Source organism: Lates calcarifer, unplaced genomic scaffold (genome assembly GCF_001640805.2).
Source record: "Lates calcarifer isolate ASB-BC8 unplaced genomic scaffold, TLL_Latcal_v3 _unitig_5673_quiver_385, whole genome shotgun sequence".
Taxonomy (NCBI): domain Eukaryota; kingdom Metazoa; phylum Chordata; class Actinopteri; family Centropomidae; genus Lates; species Lates calcarifer.
Window position 1 is genome coordinate 490,610 of NW_026117659.1, and position 19,460 is coordinate 510,069.

Genomic DNA, 19,460 nt, shown 5'->3' on the forward strand with positions numbered 1-19,460 from the left:
AAGTGCAATTGGTGTATTTGTCTTATTTATTGCTTTATGTTCAAGTCTGGCTAGGGGGGCTAAATAAGGTTCCTTGTTTTGTATTATACTTTCTCTACTGTGGATGTACAGGATTATCTCTTTCGACCTATGTTTGGACTATGCATTTTACAAACTTCCTGTCAACACTCATACCTGTATCTTTATATTTGTGTAAAAATTCAATAAAAATATCTTTGAGAAAAAAACTCACATATGGTTTGATGGGCCTGATACCGGGACAATAGTTCAAGTTTGACCAAAGATAGCTCCCTATCCTGCGGATTTCCATGCAGGGTTTTATCACATGTACTGTTACGCGACGTAGTAAGTCAGCAGCTAGTTTGCGACATTTACACGCCGCTTATGAGAACGATCGAACATACAGCGATATCATCATGCAGTATTTCAGCCCCGCTTATTATTTATTGGTGACTAAGCAGCACATTGAAAACATAAAGATCGAGATCAAAACAAATTGTTAGAATTTACTTAAGGCAAGACTATTGTGACACTTCACTTTAGACTGAAAATTTGAACCCGCCAGCTTATGTAACCCATTTGTCAGTGGATATTTCATTCAGTACCGAGCTATTCGACAACAGTAACTATCCGCCTGCTGGGTGTAGTGAGCATCAGAGTAAGATAAGATACATTACTCAAAAAAAAAATGTCAAAAGGAAAAGAAAATCACTCGGCCAGGCTTAAGGGAGGATCCTCACCGTTTTGTACATATTATGAAAATCAGGCAGGAGGGAACTTGCCGGGATTTTACAGAGCATCCGTCATGTACGGTCATGGCATAGACTCTTTGTTTTCTAAATTATTTCGTTCTCTGGTGAAAAAAGGTTTTGCCATTGCTAAACCTCATCTTAAAGCAGCCGCCAGCAACATCACCTTGGATGTGTTCAGCCACAGGATGGGGCAACAACGATCAGAAGCAGGAGGGATATGGAGGTATTATGATCTTGTCGTGTAGGGCGAGAAAGCGACCTCCGGGAGAACATGCCCCCTCAAGCTCTAATACACACTCGGGCAGTAAAAAGAGGAAATCACTTGTGAAAAGCAGGCGGGTGAAGAAGTAGTCCGTCCGGAGCTCTGATATTTTTAAATTATAATGAAATATTTCATTTGTCATTTTTACAGCCTTTTACAAAAAAAATGACCATATTACATCAGAAATCTACAGAGTGTACTCTGGCGGAGTGGGATTTATTTTCAGCACCTATGACGCAGCTTTCTATCAATGATAAAATCTACACAGAAATTTTCCCCTTGTCTGCCATCACAGACAGGGATCCTATAGAATTTTTAATTCCAGGAAACGGGCACAAGTATCTGAATCTGAACGATACCTTGATGCATCTCTGCGTAAAAATCACCAACGCCACAGTACAGACCTGGCGGCTGTGCCCCTCATTAGTTATCCTCTAAATACAATTTTCAGCCTGTGCAACATTACTTTAGGGGATAGACTGATCTCACAGTCAAGCATCACGCATCCCTAGCGCACCATGTTCAAGATTCTACAATTCAGAGGGGACGCTTAAGAGTCAGTTCAGCTGCCGTCTTTTTTACAAAGATACTTATGGAGCAGGGGATGCTATAGTGACCGTTAACAGTCCTACTAGAGAGTTAAATAAGAGAGATGGTTTTACAGCCAACTCCAGAGAAGTACTCAGCCCGCTTCACAGGGACATATTTTTCTGTGAGAGACTTCTGCTGAACTCTGTTGATTTGAGAATTAAACTGACCCGTGCTAGCAATGCTTTCTGCCCCATGGGAGCCAGTGAGACTGCTTTTTGTCTGAGACTATTGGGACCCTTTCTATTTGTTAAAAAAGTGTCTGTGTCCCCAGCAGTCCGGTTAGGTCACACCTTAATGAAAGGTAATGTGCTCTACCCCCTCGCACGGGTCAACGTGAAAATATACTCCCACAGAACTCTAGGATATGCAACCAGGAGAATCTCTTCAGGGTGCCATGCCTAAATATGTGGCTCTGGGTATGGCACACAAACATACAACATGTTCCTGGCTACAGGGAGACATCATAAAGATTTACCCCTGAGTATCAACTGTGAGGAATTTAATGATGGTTACTCTCTGTTTGTGTTTAATCTCAACCTGGGGCGATGACAATGACGCCCTGTCTCCCGTCTCAAACGGCAATCTAAGACTGGAGATGAGATTTAGACTTCCCTTACCGCACACCACTACGGTTATCACCTATACTTGTTACGATTCTATTCAGGACATCAACTCTAAAAGACAGGTTCTGGTGGATTATTATTAAGAGATGGATAGCGTTCAACTAGAGAATCTTTTGCATAGTCTGCTGGGAGATGTGTTCTGCAGCGTGTGGGCATCTGATCAACTGTCCCTGCTGAATCCCTCCTTTAAACCCCCCGCCTACTAAAAGTTCATATTTACCTGAAAAGAAGTAGCTAAAAAATTCTTCAGGATCTGAGACGATGTTGGTTTTAAGCAAATTGTCCCTCTATGCAAACTTTCCACACAGGCTGTTGAGACTGAGTTTAGCAACCTGTCTCTTAACAGGGTTTGCCTCAGTTTTGGCGGCGTCTAACAAAATGCCCTGATGAGCCTGACAGGGCCGATTTGTTTTTCCTCCTCGTTTAGGGCATGCTGGATGAAGATTTTTTGTTCACCGATTCTAGCCACTGGATTGAAGCGTTTGAGAATCTTTTACGCTGGTGTTTGTAGTTGTCAGGGCATGGTATGACCAGGGTTTTAGGAGGCAGATAATTTGCGCAAAACACCTTCACACAGGCGATTGTGATGGAACTAAAAGCGTCCACGTCTGTCTCACCAAAATACTGTTCTGTGAATTTAAGGCAGCCCTTGGAGAGAATGTTGATGTCCTTTTTACAGTAACGCAGGGCTTCCTCCCTAAAGTTAAAGGTCCCTTGACTGACCTCGCTGTACTAGCTGTCAAACTCTTCCCGCTCATGCACAGTCATGCGTGCTACACCGTAGTCGGAGGGGGGAGGGTAGGGTCCTACATAATTCAGATGATTTCCTGAGCTGAATTTGTGAGGGAAATACCCCCTGGTCTGGTCGGTGAAACCTAAGGCTTTGGGCATAGCGTTAAGATGCATGGGAAGGAATGAAAGGGAGTCTATGAATGTGAGGTGGTAATAGGGTTACTTGAAACTGAGGATTATACTTGTGTTCATGAGAATCTGCTGTGGTGATGCACCCTCTTTCAGTATACCCTTTAAAACTAGGTAGCTGTCAAATCCTCCAGCATTATGGGCAATAAAGACATTCTGTCTGTATTGATTGCTCCTGAAATGCAGAAGAAAGTGTTTAACGCACCCAGGACCATAAAAGAACTTCTTTACACCTTTCAGTGTTTTTGCATACACTAAAAAGGGGGTGTGCTCGCCATTTTCATCTGCAAATGTTTCATTGTCGTAAAAAATCATATCAAGATGCAAGTTGTCACGGGGGAGAGGTGGAATGTCAGTTTTAGAGTCGTGCAAGTTTCTCTCTGCAGATGGTGCATTTTGGTACTGTGCAACAATATACCACTCTGCCTGCTGTCATACTGACCTGGTAGTTTAGTTTGTATTGTATATAGTTTGCATTTTTTTATTCAGTCAAAGAAGCTGATCGCCTGTCCGTGCGCATAATTCGATGCTGCTCCTACAACCCCACTCAACACCTGCTTGCTCATAGTGGGATTTGTTGGGTCTCTCTCTGTAAATACTTATTTTAAAGAGTACAGTCTAGACCTGCTCTATATGAAAAGTGCCTTGAGATGACTTTTATTGTGATATGGCGCTATATAAATAAAACTGAATTGAATTGAAGATGTGCAGAAAAACCCCCACAGAGATCTAAATAGTCCTTGAGCAGTCTGGCACTGATCCATCAGGGATGGATGATTATGGATGAATTAGAAGTGCCATAAGGTCTGGGATCGGGAGGGTTAAGGCTAACCCTAACCCTAACCCTAGGGTTAAAAAACAGGTTCAGTTCGTTTGCCCATTTTCTATTGCCAGATTCTGGGCCTCGTCCACTTGCTGTGTCCAGAGATAGTTTTTAGGCCTCTCTAGACCTCTCTGGTGTTGTTACCCTGAAGGCGCTCCTCCTGTAGCTGTCCTTGCCCCTTCTTGTCTCCCTCCTCAGCTCCTTCTGCACCCTCTTCATCTCCTCCTTATTACCAGTTTTAAAAACCCGCTTCTTCTCGTTCAACAGGGTTTTTAATTCTGGGGTCACCCAGGGTTTGTTATTGGAGAAGCACCATACCTTCTTTGTAGGCATGGTGTTCTCCACACAGAAGTTTATGTAGTCTGTGATGCAGGTTGTCAGACTGTAACTGTCCTCCCCATGTGGACCACACAGCGCCTCCCAATCTGTGGTGTCGAAGCAGTCCCTCAGAGCCATACTGGCCTCCTCAGTTCATCTCCTCACATACCTTTTGGTAGGTGGTTTGTTTATCATGGGTATGTAGGCAGGGATCAGATGCACCAGATTGTGGTCAGTAACTAGCAGCTGACGTGACCAGCGCCATCTTGAATGATCATTCAAACCTGAGCCTAGTGTTGCAAGTCCCTTCCCAGTTTGTTGCATTCTCTATCTGCGAGGATGGGATGGATAACGTGAGCTAGGCTAATGGCAAAGCAGAGCTGATCGTTTCTGTTGTCTACAATAAACAAGTGGTGTGTTTTTTTGTTGAGGATTTCATAGTCTAAAGTTTTCTCCAGCTTACATTTGGCACCCCCTCTGGGGTTCTGCACCACCTAAACAATTAATTTTATGTTCTCATCCGCAGCAATGTTATCGTTTGCACTATCCAATCGAGCAATTCTTCAAAAAAAGGTAAAATATTTTCACCTAGATTGTCGATGAAGACTGAAACATGATTGTGTACATTTACACTCACCACTTGCAGCTGTACTACATCATTGCACCTAGCCTGCGATCTTGCCTCATTGGCCAATTCCTGAATGATCTCCATTAGATCTGATAAAATGTTGTGATATTGGGCACATCTCCCGGGGTAGGAACGGCAAAGTAAATGGTAAATGGACAATGGACTTGTATTTAGATAGCACTTTTCTAGTTGTCATTTTTTGCATGTTAAAGTGCTCGTGCGAGGCTGCTCTAGTTTCTCTGCTCCTACTAAATCTCTCATCCTGCTGTGGAACATGGAGAAGGTGCTGTCCCCATCCTAAAACCCCACCCTGCTGTCGAAGAGGGGGGAGAGAGAGATGCGTCTTGATCACGACTTAACGACTGTAACTGTTTTGTGTAATTTCAGTAAAGGAGGTTTTGATGGTTTCATTTTGTAAAGATTCATTTTGTGGGGAAAGAGCGGGTAGAGGGATTTGATTAAGGTTTTGGAGAGCGTTTTCTATGGCACGCAGGGTTATGGTTGTAACTGTTTTGTCTGATTTCTGTTAAGGAGGGTTTATCGTTTTCATCTTGTGGGGGAGCGTGGGTAGAGGGGTTTTGATTGAGGTTTTGGAGAGCGTTTTCTATGGCACATCAGGGGTCACGATGGATAGAAAAATGTTACAACGGGTTCCCTGTCGAACCTGACAGACATCTCATCATGTGTTGCACAGATGTGTTTTTTCACCACAACACCTGTGTCACACTCTGTAAACATTTTAATTTTTTCCATGTTTGCCCTGTAAACATGGTCAATATCTGGTCAGTTTGCTCCTAAAGTTTCACACGGTTCTCAGACATAGTTTGGAGACAGTTTGCTCCTTTCACACGGTCCTCACTCAAACCTCCTTTGCTGAAATTACACAAAACAGTTATTTGTGTTTTGGGGAGGTAGAGTGGCCTCTGGAAAGTCTGGCGGGAATGGCTTGGTTGAAATGTTTACCTTTTTGTAAAAGGGTGAGCTCTGTTAGGCCATGATTCTTGTAAAATGGTTACAGACATCTCACTAATTGTTCTGCAATTGGTTGACATGGTAAAACTACCACTCTTTGATAAGTAAGTGTGTGTGTGTGTGGGAAGGAGCGTCTGATCAAAAGAGCAGCTGTTAGAATTTTTCTGTAATAGGACACAGAAGGCCCCATTCCAGCAGGTTAATCATGCAAACTACCCCACATGAGTATCGTGAACTCACTGCTGAGACCATACAAGTATTGCTCCTTTTTCCTACCACTTACCTTTGTGAATCAAATTTGAATAAAATGAATCTGCGCTTAAAAGTATTCAAATTTCATTTGTGTAAGTTAATTTCTATGAAACAGCTCTCAAGTTTGTAGGTCAAAAAGTTTTAAAAAATTAATAAAATAATGAAAAATTTCTACAGCATCTACAGTAGGATTACAAATGGCAGTAAACCTATTCTTTCATTGGTGTGAGGATTATGAGGGGCCTTGGAAAATGTTCTGCCCTGTAAGAGGTCCCTGTTCCCAAAAAGTTTGAGAACCCCCAGATTAGCTGATTGACAGAAAGTTTGTCTGCAGCCACTGAAAATAAATCATAACCGTAGTCATTTCTTCAATATCAGTACCTGTACCAATACCAGAGTCTCAACTACAAGGATCTGATGTATTTCTGTTCTGCGTCTGTTCTTCATGATGGTAAAGTGACTTTTTTCCACAGATATTTCATTAAGATGCTGCAAGATTTCATTATTTTCTGACAATCAGCTAATTGAGAAAATAATTGAAAGATTTATTGATAATGAAAATGATTAATATTAATAATAATAATTAATAATTGTGTGTCTCATGTTTTACTGATTTTAAATAATAACTCTGAGGCAACAATAATTCCCGGTACAGATCTGTTTATTGAGTGTGAATAACCCACAGATGACATTTGAAGTCTCATGGTGCGACACAAAGCAGACATTGGTGGATATGACTCATTTATTGTCAGGTGAGTTTTACAGTAACAGAAGATGCTGTTTCAGCAGGGTTTATACAGGTTTTCATATTGATCTGTCTTATTATTAAAATAAATAAAATACTCTCAGATAAAAAAAAAGCCTGTATCTCCACCATGCCTGTAAACCTGTGATGCAGGTTCACAAGATCAACTGTTAGTTTTTTAGGCTGTTGGAAGAAAGACTGAGCAGCACTTTGTGGTTCTGAATCATATAAAATATATTGTCTCCTACAGGTGACTGAAGAGTCACCTGAAGGAGTAAGTAATATTTTACTGTCTTGGTCACCTCATTGTCTCGTTGGCTGGTTTATGAAGTTTCTTCAGAAGATGCAGGTAAAGTGTGTGATAAGCCCTGCGTTCCTCCATCAGTGTGGGCACTTGTATTCAGCTACAGTACATTGTTGTTGTGGGATCACAGTGTTGTGTCAGTGCTCAGAGCAGTCACTGTGATTAGTTACATAAAACACAAGAAAATAGCCTTTAAATGCTCCTCTGGACGCACACCAAAACATGAGCTGACCTCTGACAACAGATAACTCTGCTCAACAAAGAGAGGGTTTCATGAAGAGTCTCACTTCTGAAAATATACTTTAATCACCTCTAACCTGACAGATAACCTCTTCTTCATATTTGGACATAATCTGTGCAGTCTTGGAGGTTTAGTCTGACTCAGCTTCACTAGAAACATCTGACCATGTCTGGATGAAAGTGTGGGAAAAACAACTCACACATGTGTTAGCCATATGGTGATACAGTGATATAAGGATCACAACATATCTGATCTGGAGTCTGCTTATTTGGAATTGTTCTAAACTCCATGTGCAGAAATAACCAGGAATAAAAGGAGGACACACACACATTTACTGACGCTGTAGCAAAAAGCCCAGTTTGACTGATGGTGATGGCAGGGTTAACACTGATACTGCTTTGTAGGAGTCTTCATTCACAGCCATGTTGATGCCACATTACTGATCTCTGGTCAGTATACAATAACACTTCATGCAGCTCTGGTTAGTATGTGATGGGCAGAAACATTTCAGATTGCAGCAGAGTTTTCCTGGTCTGACCAGACAGTAGCTTTAACTTGGCTCTGTCCTGGTGAGAGTTTCATATCCTGGGCAGGAAGTGTGTCATGGTCATGGTGGGTGTGACCCGGTTTCCTCTCTTGGTTTTGCCGGTCTTGCTGAGGCCAATGTACATGCCAGGGTAGGCAGCTGATTCGTAGGCATTATAGTTGTTGGCCAGTAGCTTCTCTCTGAACTTGCACTCATCGTTGTAGTGGCCCTGAGGAGAGGAGGAGGAGGATGAAGAGAGCAGGACAGGAAACAGTTCATCAGCTCAGTCACTGGTTCAGATTCTCAGATGGTGCAAATGTACATTATATGGTATGTATGTAGTATATATGAATACTTATAAACAGGCAAAAAATGTTACGACAAAAATGTTCATCAGAGGAAGTCGATAAAAGGCTAATTAAAGTCGATTGAAGGACGAAGACATGAACTGTGGTTTTCTTTATGCTCAGAACAAACACTTGACAAAGAGTGGAACATTTCACTGATCTGAGGTGGACCATTCAAAGCAATTAGAATCAAATCTAACTGAACTCATCTAAAACCTAACTCTACATCCTGTGACCTGCTTAGCTGTTCATGAGTCAGTTACTACTGATGATGAGTCAGGTATGTGAATGTTTATTTCATAGATTCATCTATTTTTTTCTCCAGTTAATGAAATATGATATAATGAGATGTCCCTTTCTTAATATGATGCACCCTGGCTGTAGTGTTAGGGATGATTAAGAGAAGGTGGTGATGGCTCTGTGGTCACTATGGAGGAGTTGGGTACGACAGCTCCTGTGTTTCTCTCCCCTCATTGTGAGCTGCTCCTCCTACAAGCTAACGCTAAGTGACTTGGTCAGAGGACTGGTTTCATAAAACAGACATTTGTTCATCAAGATTACAACAAAGGATAACATGATGTGACTAACAGAGACCAGTGAGCAGACAGAACCTTTAACTCTGCTCTCTGAAGAACACTCCCAAACTCCTCTAAACTTGCTTATTACTTGCTTATTACTATGGCTGACACTCACCCACGTATCTGTGTGTGTGAGTACTGATAATATGAGATTATTTTCCATTTCTTCCATTTTTTGTGTGTAAGTCATAATAGGAAATTATTTCCTGACATGAAAACCATAAAAAGGATCATGTTAAACAGGAACTGTCTTTGTTATAAACTGAGAAACTGAGTGAGTCTTTTCTCCTGGTGTCAGTGATAAAGCTGCTGTAAACAGGTGTATTTCAGGGGGGCGTGGCATGAGGAAGAACCGGCTCAGTGAGCTGCTGAGATCAGGAGTTACAGGCAACAGGTTCTTACTGCTGTTTGTGTGAACCTACAAAAAGCACAACATGTCATCAGGGCAAACACCATTATTCATGAACCCTGAACCATTTACACCCTCTGTGCATCAGAGCATGGCTGGCCATTATGATAATTCAGTGTGTCAGCCATACCACACACAGGGACTGAATGTACCATCCTGGCAAATTCCCTCACAAAGGTCAACCTGCCCGCCCCCATCCATGACTGAGCCACCTACCTCTGCACATACAGGACTGCTGTTAGATGACTAAGTGGATGACTAACCGTTGGATGACTAACTGGTGTATAGCTTACGGCTGAGTTAGACTCAGTCAGCTTTCACAACTATTTAAACTACAGCTGATCAGTCTGCTGTTTGGAAAGTCACTGCCACATAAAACATTACACCTGTGGCTTCAGGCCAGAAGAAACTGACCTGCAATTAACTGTGACAAGAAGAGATATCAGACAGAGGCAGCACACACAGTGTATCTACCTCAGCTACAGTTGTGTCCAAATAATGTGATAATATTTTCACTTACTTAACTGTTGAAAATTATTGAATTTTTCCTTGTGCATAAGTTTTATTATTAATTTCAATGAGTTTTACATGGTTTAATTATTATTCTCTTCTATTTCAGGTCATAAATCAGATACTCAGGTGATTTCAAAGAGTGAGACTTAAATAAGTCTGATGCTAATGTCTCAGTGCCTGGTACCACAGGGACGTTGAGAGATCTGTGGAGTCCAGGTCTCTACAGGTCAGAGCTGCTGTGGAGGACTGAGGAGGACCTCCACAGTATCAGGCAGGTATTAGGAAAAAAATAATACTGTCTCTGTTACATACTACTCTTGAGACGTTGAACCTACAGCAGCTGCAAAGTTTACTGCTGTAGGTGAAATGCATTGTCACTGATCACATCATGGTCTAAACTGATGTGACAGCAGCATCTGAATCATAATGTATTAAAAAAAGTCATGACACACCACTTTTGCCAGAAAAGTTGGAAGGAGGCTGCTGAGCTATAACTAACCAGTGTGAGTGTATTTGTGTGTGATCTGATCAAAGTGAACACAGTCAACATTCAACACCAGTGACAGGTTACAGCAGATATGGAGAGATGCAATGAGGAAATTATCCTGTTTGACAGAATCAATATGTCCAAAAAATGTGTCCAAAAAATTCTAGTTCAGTTGACAAACTTGTTGTCCTGGTCCCAATCAGTTCTTACCGAGCCGTAGAGTTTCCCCTTGTTGCTCATGGCGATGAAGAGGCCGCTCCTCATCCCAAACAGAGTCACCACTCCTCTCTCCACAGGGGAAATCTCTAGAAGGGCTGGGATGAAACATGAACATCATCAGTAGCAGACAGGAGATATCAAAAGGAGGCAGCTCAACAAAAGGAGAAACTCCTAATGATTCATATAATTACCACACAGACTGATTTCATTTGTAATAAAGTTCCCCACACACCTAGAGGAAATGGCATCATTTAACTGTAGACCTGGTAGTTTCAGGAAAAACACAGGACCTGACCTTCTGGAGCTCACTGAATACACACACTCTCTCTCTCTCTCTCTCTCTCTCTCTCTCTCTCACTCACACACACGCACACACACACGCACACACACACACACACACACACACACACACACACACACACACACACCTCCCGGTTGGTGGACAACCTGAGCCACAGCCGCCCTATGTGACATGAGCTGGTGTCAGAGGACAGAGCCATCAGCATGTAGTCAGAAGGAGCCAGTTTACAGAAACCACAGGTTACAGCTGGATGGGGTTTTCCCACACTGTTATTTAATTCTGTAGTCCTGAACATCATGTCTTCAGGTCAGAGCTGACCAGCAGCAGCTGTGTGCTCAGCTCTCAGTTTTAGTCACATGCTGATTGTTTCTCATGAAACCTAGTTTTGCTCAGTAGATTTCTACTGTCAGTCTGGTGAACATCATCTGGCCAGTCACTGACATTTTTAGCATGTCAGGAGAAGGCTCTGAGGGGACAGTGGTCCGAGGTCAGAGTCAGAGTTGACTGCTTACCCATCAATCATGTCATGCACACACCTGGACACGTCTGGATTTACACTAGACAGACAAAACAGATGTTTGGGTCAGTCGAGGTCCACAGTGGGCCCCTGCTACAGATGAAGCTACTGTACAAGTGGAAATACACCAAGCTAACATGAGATATGGAGGGTGGTAGCACACCATCGGCCCTGTGTCACCAAATCACTGGTTGGTTATTGTTGGCAAACTGCTCAGGATGTGATCAAAAGATGGGGACTTAACAAAAATGGAAATTTAGGAAAGTCAAATTGATTTCATGGAGCATAAGGTCATTACTTTTTCCTGTTTATTTTTCCATAAAATCTCAGTTTATTGTTGGAGCAGCTGTTAAGACACAAAACAGAACAGAACAGAACAGAACAGACTGCTTATAAGGCTGCTTATAAGTGCAAATAAAAAAGCAGAAGGTTTTGGTATGAGCCATACACATGTTTGATTTAAATGACTGGAGGACATCAGTGATTACCATGACAGCATCTAAATTTCACATTATTATTAATAAAATACAGAATAATTTTGATAGACATTAATGTAAAGCAGATGATCATATTGATTTGCCTACAGCAGGCTGACCACTAACCATTCATCACCATGACAACCATACAGAAATGGCTGCTGGTTAGAATTGTTTGCTGAGCTTCTCTGCCTCTTTCACAGCCCGAGGTAAAGAACTGAAATGAAGAACATCAGTTAGTGTTTAAAATATCCTTGGAATGCTGCAACATGAGAAGAGGAGTTCCACCTAAACCTAACCCTCATTTCCCTCAGTGATCAGTCAACCACAGTAGTTACAGTGACAGGGCTCAGTATCAGTCTTTTGTTATTTCCTCATGTTACCACATGTTTTGTGTTGTCTCTAATACTTAAAACAGCATTCAATAGTGTGAATGCACTATTGTTCTTCAAATCTTTATTCTTAAACTTATTATTATTCTTCTGTACGTTTTTTGGCATCTCCCACATACTTTGTGCTATTAAAACCATTGAACCACCAAAATGTTCAGCTCATTCGGGACATTATTGCTTACATTCAACTTTTTTATATTATTTATACTTTTTAAAATATTCAACTTTTCCTGCAAATTTTTTCCCATTAAAATGAATGGACGGAATGTTCAACTCCTTCAAAACTTCAGCCTCTTTGAACTTTAACTACTTCAGCATACTTTGTGCTAGAAACTTCATTTAAACTTTAAACAAGTCCCAACAAGTTCAGCTATTCAACTTACATTCAACTTTTTGATACCTTGTACAGTTTTTGAATGACAGCAGTTTATATTTCATGCTCATTTTTAGCAATTTCTGAGTTTATAATGGGTGTGTATTGCGCTGGCTAGAGTGGGTGATGTCTTTCCAGCCCTTCAACTTTTTCTCAAATTTATGTGCTTCACCTCTTCTCCTGCCCACACCTTTCACTTCTCACACACAATTTATACCTCAAATTGTAGATAATTTTGTGCTCTTTCACACAGGCCAGTTTTTAAACTGCCATACTGTGGTCATTTTTCACTTTATCTACACAAATAACACATGTCTGTGTTCAGTAAAGTCTCCTGGTGCTGGTAGTTACCTGATTTTATCGATAGGAGTTATGGTTTTTGAATTATTAGGAGGAGTTCAAGAGATGCGCAGAAGCAAATCTCTGTATTGTGTGGCTGTCTGGGCTCAGAGCTCACTGTAGCTGCTGCCTTTGAATTGAAATCCTCTTTTTCTGATCCCTCAATTCTTCAGCGGCTAACTAGTCCTGCATACTTTGAGCTACAGAAACCGTTCAAGTATCAAAACATTCAGCTTCTCGAGGACATGCCTGCTTACATTCAACTTTTTAATATTATCTATAGTTTTTGAAATATTAAGCTTTTTCTCTAAGATTTTTTCCCATTCAAATGAATTGAGAGAGAGAAACTTAACTACTTCGGCATACTTTGTGCTAGAAACTTCATTTAAACTTTAAACAAGTCCCAAGATATTCAGCTATTCAACTTACATTCAACTTTTTGATATCTTGTCCAGTTTTTAAATGACAGCAGTTTATATTTCATGCTCATTTCATGAGATTTTCTGAGTTTATAATGGGTGTGTATTGCGCTGGCTAGAGTGGGCGATGTCACGCAGTGACATCATCCACTCTGGCTTTCAGCCCTTCAACTTTTTCTCAAATTTTTGTGCTTCAACTCTTCTCCTGCCCACACCTTTCACTTCTCACACACAATTTATACCTCAGATTGTAGATAATTTTGTGCTCTGTCACACAGTGTGACTCCCTAAGCCATAGGATTTACGATTTTTGAGGTAGCTCCTCTTGATCACCAAGAGGAGCCCTCAACTGCCTCATTCATCTCCATTTTAGCTCTCCTCAGACAAAACCCAAACCGGGCCAGTTTTTAAACTGCCACACTGTGGTCATTTTTCACTTTATCTACACAAATGACACATGTCTGTGTTCAGTAAAGTCTCCTGGTGCTGGCAGTCACAAGATTTTATTGATAAGAGTTATGGTTTTTGAATAAATAGGGAGAGTTTGAGAGGTATGCAGAAGCAAATCTCTGTATTGTGTGGCTGTCTGGGCTCAGAGCTCACTGTAGCTGCCGCCTTTGATCTCTGTGCTGTTTACAAACACAGTCAGACACACACACACACACACACACACACACACACACTAATGATACCTAATTCTTTCCATTTTACCTGTTAGGAAGTTCAGACATTCCATGTTCATATTTCATCTTCCAGCTTTGGCTGTGTGTTATTTGCCCTTAAAGCTGATTCCTCAACATGTTTGTGCTCTCTGCTTTTCTATCTAATGCACTTAAGCTTCCATCTCCAGTTTTACATTTTGACTTCCCACTTTTGATTCTGCATTTATCAGTTTTTTCTTTCTGCTTCCACCCCTGTTTGTGTTGTAACTACTGCATACTTTCTGCTACAGAAACCATTCAACTATCAAAAGGTTTAAACGTTTTCACATTTGTGCTGATTCAACTTTCTTCAACTCTTTATGCTTTTTAAAATGTTCAACTTTGTCTGCAATTTTGCTATTCAAATGAATGCTTAAGCTATTGGTTTTAACTTTAAGCTTCTGCATCTACCCTTTCTCTCTGATAATTTCAGCCATTTTAAACTTCAGCAATGACTTTTGCCTGTCAAATTTTACATTTTTCTTCTTCATTTCAACAGTAATTTCAGCCATTTTAAGCATTGCTTCAGCGATCCATTCAGCTCTCAGCATTCACACACATTTTCCACAGGAAATGCATTTTCTAGTTTATATTCTGTTATACTACACTTGAATTTAAAAAGCCTCTCTGGGCCCATCAAAGTTCTGATCAAGTAAGGCGTGTAATATTCATACTCTGTTTAACAGAGTAAACATTCATAACACAAAAAAATCACAACATCAGATCACATCAAAATGTAATCAGCCGGCTCTAAAAACTGAAAGCACCTTATTCTCATGGTGTTGTTGTTGCTGATTTCAGCATGACATCACAGTGAGTCGGGATCAAGCTGAACAAACTGTGATCACTGCTGATTGATTCTGTTTCATGTCATCAGAGCTGAGGTTATATTTAGTAGGAATCACTAAATATTTGTCAGCAGTGCCAGTCTATTATTATACATACTTTGTATTTAGCTGTTTAAAATGAGCCCCTGAACTTCTAATGATGAATTCATTACTAATAAAAAAGTAGTGATCAATTACTATTAACAACCAGTACAATAATCACTGATCCTAATGGTTCTAATTTGAATCAAAATTCTCTCTTGTTATACTTATTGTATTAATGTAACCTTACATTTAACAGGAAATGGTAAAATGACTTACTGTTTCTGTTCTCATTATGCACACCTGTGATCTTTCCATTGGGTAAGACTTGAATGTGGAAGCCAATGCCCACATTACAGTAAAGCCTTCTCAGCCTTTTTATCCCCAGCAGGTATTCTCCATCTCTGGCTGTCACCTCTCTCTTGTCCCAGGAGCTGCTGCTGGCCCGAACCAGCGACACTGCGCTCTGTATGGTCTGTCTCTTAATGCTGATGACTGGGAGAGGAGCAAAGGAGCTGCACAGGAGGATCCCATACAGGAGCAGTGGGAGCTTGGACCTTGACATTGACATCCTCTGCTCACCAGTCCCAAGGTACACAACTATTGTGTATTGTGTATATTTAAGTCCAGTTAAATGTTTACTTAGTATCAACAAAAATGGTTATAAAATCCTTCCAATGCTCTCTCAAAGAAATACCAAGAAGAAAATACCTCAACTTCTGCACTCTTAAAAGCCCAGAGGGAAGTTTCAGTGTGCATATTTAGACATCTCTGAACCCATGAGGGATCCAGTTCGCCACTGATTTGTCTCCTTTCCCAACTTTGTTTCCTCTTCAGGTAGATCCTGCAGACAGACAGCAGACTTATATGTACCCCACATTACATCACACACCACCTGCTGTCTTGTTTGTCTGTGAGTCACAGATGCTGTAGAAGCACACAAACGTAGAGATACATAAAACACATAGTGACAGAAAACAAAGGGGAACACGCAAGTACACTGAAACATCCAGTAATGAATAAAGAAATAAAAAAAAACAAACAAATGGAAATTGACCCTTCAGTAAATTTTTCTGTATCACTGACATCACGTCAACATGGCTGCCCTGGGCCCATCTTCCCTGGTTTGTTTGACTGTAACTTCAGTGTTTTAGTGAGCTTTTATTTGATGTATTTAAACCTATTTTAATGTTATTTTAAAGTAAAGACCCAAACACTCAAGCCTTTAAGCTCTTCGGTGGACCTGTTGGTATCTGCAACATTACTTGGGGAACCAGAGGATGGCATCCTGGGAAGAAAAAACATTATCTGGACTTTACCTACAGAGTCTCCTACTATGGTCAAGAGCAAGATAATCCCAAAACTGCAAATCCTATAATAAGCTTTTAGTTGTCAGCATGGAGGAGTTTTAATTAAAAAAAAGAACTGCAAGAGAATCTGAAGGATTTGCACATGAAGCTCCATTAAATGACAGAGCTAACTGAAACTTTCCTGGTTCAAGAGTCATGTATGGAATCACTGACACTGCAGCAGCTCCAGATCAACAGCCTGGCAGGAAGGCTCAGGGGAAATGGGTCAGCGATAGAGGCAAGCATCTTGTCCAGAGCTCCTATGCAGAGTGATTACAAATTAAAGCATTCAAGCCAGGTTAATTCTGTAACTGGTTGATGCTTGACCCAGTTCCTACCTCCCTTTTAAAACCATTTTAATTCTGTATCTGTTGCCAAAACTGTTTTAGTAAAACTTCTTTCAAAGAAAGGGAACCTGGATATTTTAACACCCAGCAATTTTCGACCAATTGCAATTTTCAAGTGAAATTTGAAAGCTTTTTTTTTAATCAGCTAAACTCAAACACTAAATTAGAATTATTTCAATAAGGTTTTAGGACAAAACACAGCATAGAGACAGTCCTTGGTTTACTTCTTAGTTGGAGAAATGTTTTCAACAGAATCATCAGAATTTTTTCATATCATTTTTTGCAATGGAGGTATCCATTTGAACCATTGGTTCAAGAACTCAATACACTGGGCTTTACCCCAAACCAACCCTCTTGGAACTGACAGTTTTAACCACTGCACCACTGTGCAGAGATGTTAAGTGGTAATAATAATAGTAATAACAGCTATAGCAGTCATGACAATTATTATAGTGGCAATAACACTAACAGTAGGGTCAATAATTTTAAATATAACAGCAGGTGTTGAACAGATTGTGTTGAGTGTTATCTCCATTACTACTGGATAGGTTCACTCCTTCCCTATCCACAGCGAATCTACCAAAAACATTAACTGAAGCTTCAATCTCTGTCATTCTTAAAAAGCACAAGAATCTGCAAAATGCAGCTCCTGTAGTCCTATTTCAGGTTTAAATGTTAATGTTAAAATACTGGCAAAGGCCTTGACAAGATGAGTAGAGATATGTCTCTCTTTAATAATTCAATAATCCATCAGAGAGACATGTATTCTCAAATATATGGCGTCCATCTACAACCACAAAACCTGACGTAGTATTTTCTCTGGACACTGCAAAAGCCTTTGACAGTGCTGGTATTTGTTAAAATTACTGGGAAAAATTCAGGTTTGGTAAATATTTCTTTTCTAGATGTTTGGCTCTCAACATACTTCCCATTATAACTTAGAAGTCTGTCTGTTGTCACCATTGTTTTGTGCTGTAGCTATTGAACCTTTAGCAGTAGTCCTGAAAACCTCAACACACCTGCAGGGTATACACCAGGGGAATATTGATATTTTTTGTTATTTGAGAACCAACATAACCCATTCACCTCAGGTGCTACATAAAAATACAGTATATACAAATAAAGTATCAAACAGGTCTGTATAGTAACTCCAATAAACTGTTTCCAAATTCTGACCAATAATCCAATTTCAGCTCCTCAGACTAAATGACACCAGAGCACGTCTCTCCTACACTTTTTCATATGAGTAAAACACAAACATGAAATGAGCCCAAGCTCATTATATCACCAGCTGATTCACACACATAATCTTTCAGCAGTGGACATGACTGTGTAACTGACATATTCCATTTCATATATTTTTTGAATAGTTGGACCCTGGGACACATTTTAATGTCTATGCCAAAGTATATGGACTTGCAAAAATATCAGTAGAAAAGATGAGTCTATTAATTTTTTGGCCAGCACTCATGCTTGGAATTCCAGGTTAACACTGAAGCAATCGTATCATTAAGTAAAGTAAAATTGGGTGATAAAAAAAGACAGGAGCAAAAAGCTTTTTTATTATTAAAAGGAAGATGAGAGATTTTATATATCATGCTCCTCCATGCACATTCACATAGTACCATACAAATTATATTATTGTTTACGTTTCATACATCATGGAAGATTTCATTTGAAGGACTTTTGTAACAGCACAAAGTCTGGCACTAACTCTAACCTGTCAGATCCCCTTAGACCTGAAATTCTTTGGTATTCTCATGGCCTGAGAAGCATATTATGCAGCAGTGTAAAGAAAATGAGATGGGAGCTGAAGATGTCAGAGGTCTGGCTTTAATACCAAGAAGAGCATGACTGATATAGTTATAAATTTCACGGGGTGGTTGGGTTTAAAGAGTTACGTCATTTCCGTGAGGCAGAGTGTTTACTCCAGTAGAGGCTTTTCACTCTTCACTGCTGCTTGTGCTGCTGCTGGGCAGCATACAAATCACTCAGGCATAAAGACACATTGTAAACAACAATGTGATTCATACCAACAAATGTTGGCCTGCACATACACAACACAGCAGCAGTGGAGGGCTGATATCATGTGACATGTGGTGCGTCAGTGCGCTGTTCATGGAGGGCTCAGAAAGAGAAAGAGAGGCAGAGGCAATGATAGATCATGTGTATACACATGTGAAGGACTAGTCACCCCACCAGGAGGGAACCCCAGAGTAGTGGTGACGTTGGTAACCATTTACCAACATTTGCTCTGACATCAAACCTCGTCAACAAGGTTTCCCCCAAGCTATGTGGGTGAAACTGTGACACTGACAGGCCTAGAAAATCCTGATAATCCTGGTTCATGGACAAAATGCCAGAGAGCATGGTTTTCCTTGGAATTCATCAACAGATTTTGTTATTCTCTCCTTCTGTTTTTTACCTGTAAATGTGGCTGCAGCTCAGTAACCCTGATCATATTTGGCAGGTGGGCCCCTGTGGCTCAACATTACTTTAGCGTGGCAGCCCACATGTATGGTGGTGTGTACAGTATGTTTACATTATGTTTCATAAATGTTCAGTTTAGACTAATTTAGACAAAGCAGATGCAGTGCTGTCTTTAAAAAAATAATGACAGAAACAATACATGAGACAGACAGACGCTGTTAACAGGAATGACATTCCACCAGCCTAATTCTGCTACAAATGCCTGACAGTGCTTCAAGCCTGGCATGCTCTTTTACATTAGAACAAATCATCAGCAGGCTCACACACAAAGAATCTAACAGATCATCATGGTATATGATAAAGCAATTATATATGTTCAACAGATCTTTCTGTCAAACTGCAGACAAAGTACCACCAAACCAAACAAAAAAAGAGA

General features: G+C 40.5%; 1 protein-coding gene across 1 annotated transcript; it reads right to left on the minus strand.

Moving 5' to 3' along the window:
* Positions 1-7,926: 7,926 nt before the first annotated feature.
* LOC108875490 (fibroblast growth factor 4-like) lies at positions 7,927-15,463 on the minus strand. The gene is made up of 3 exons (XM_018664463.2): positions 15,178-15,463; positions 10,503-10,606; positions 7,927-8,187 (listed from the first exon to the last, which is right to left on the minus strand). Exons 1-3 carry the CDS (start codon positions 15,461-15,463, stop codon positions 8,011-8,013), a joined length of 567 nt encoding a protein of 188 aa, XP_018519979.1. The 3' UTR covers positions 7,927-8,010.
* Positions 15,464-19,460: the final 3,997 nt, after the last annotated feature.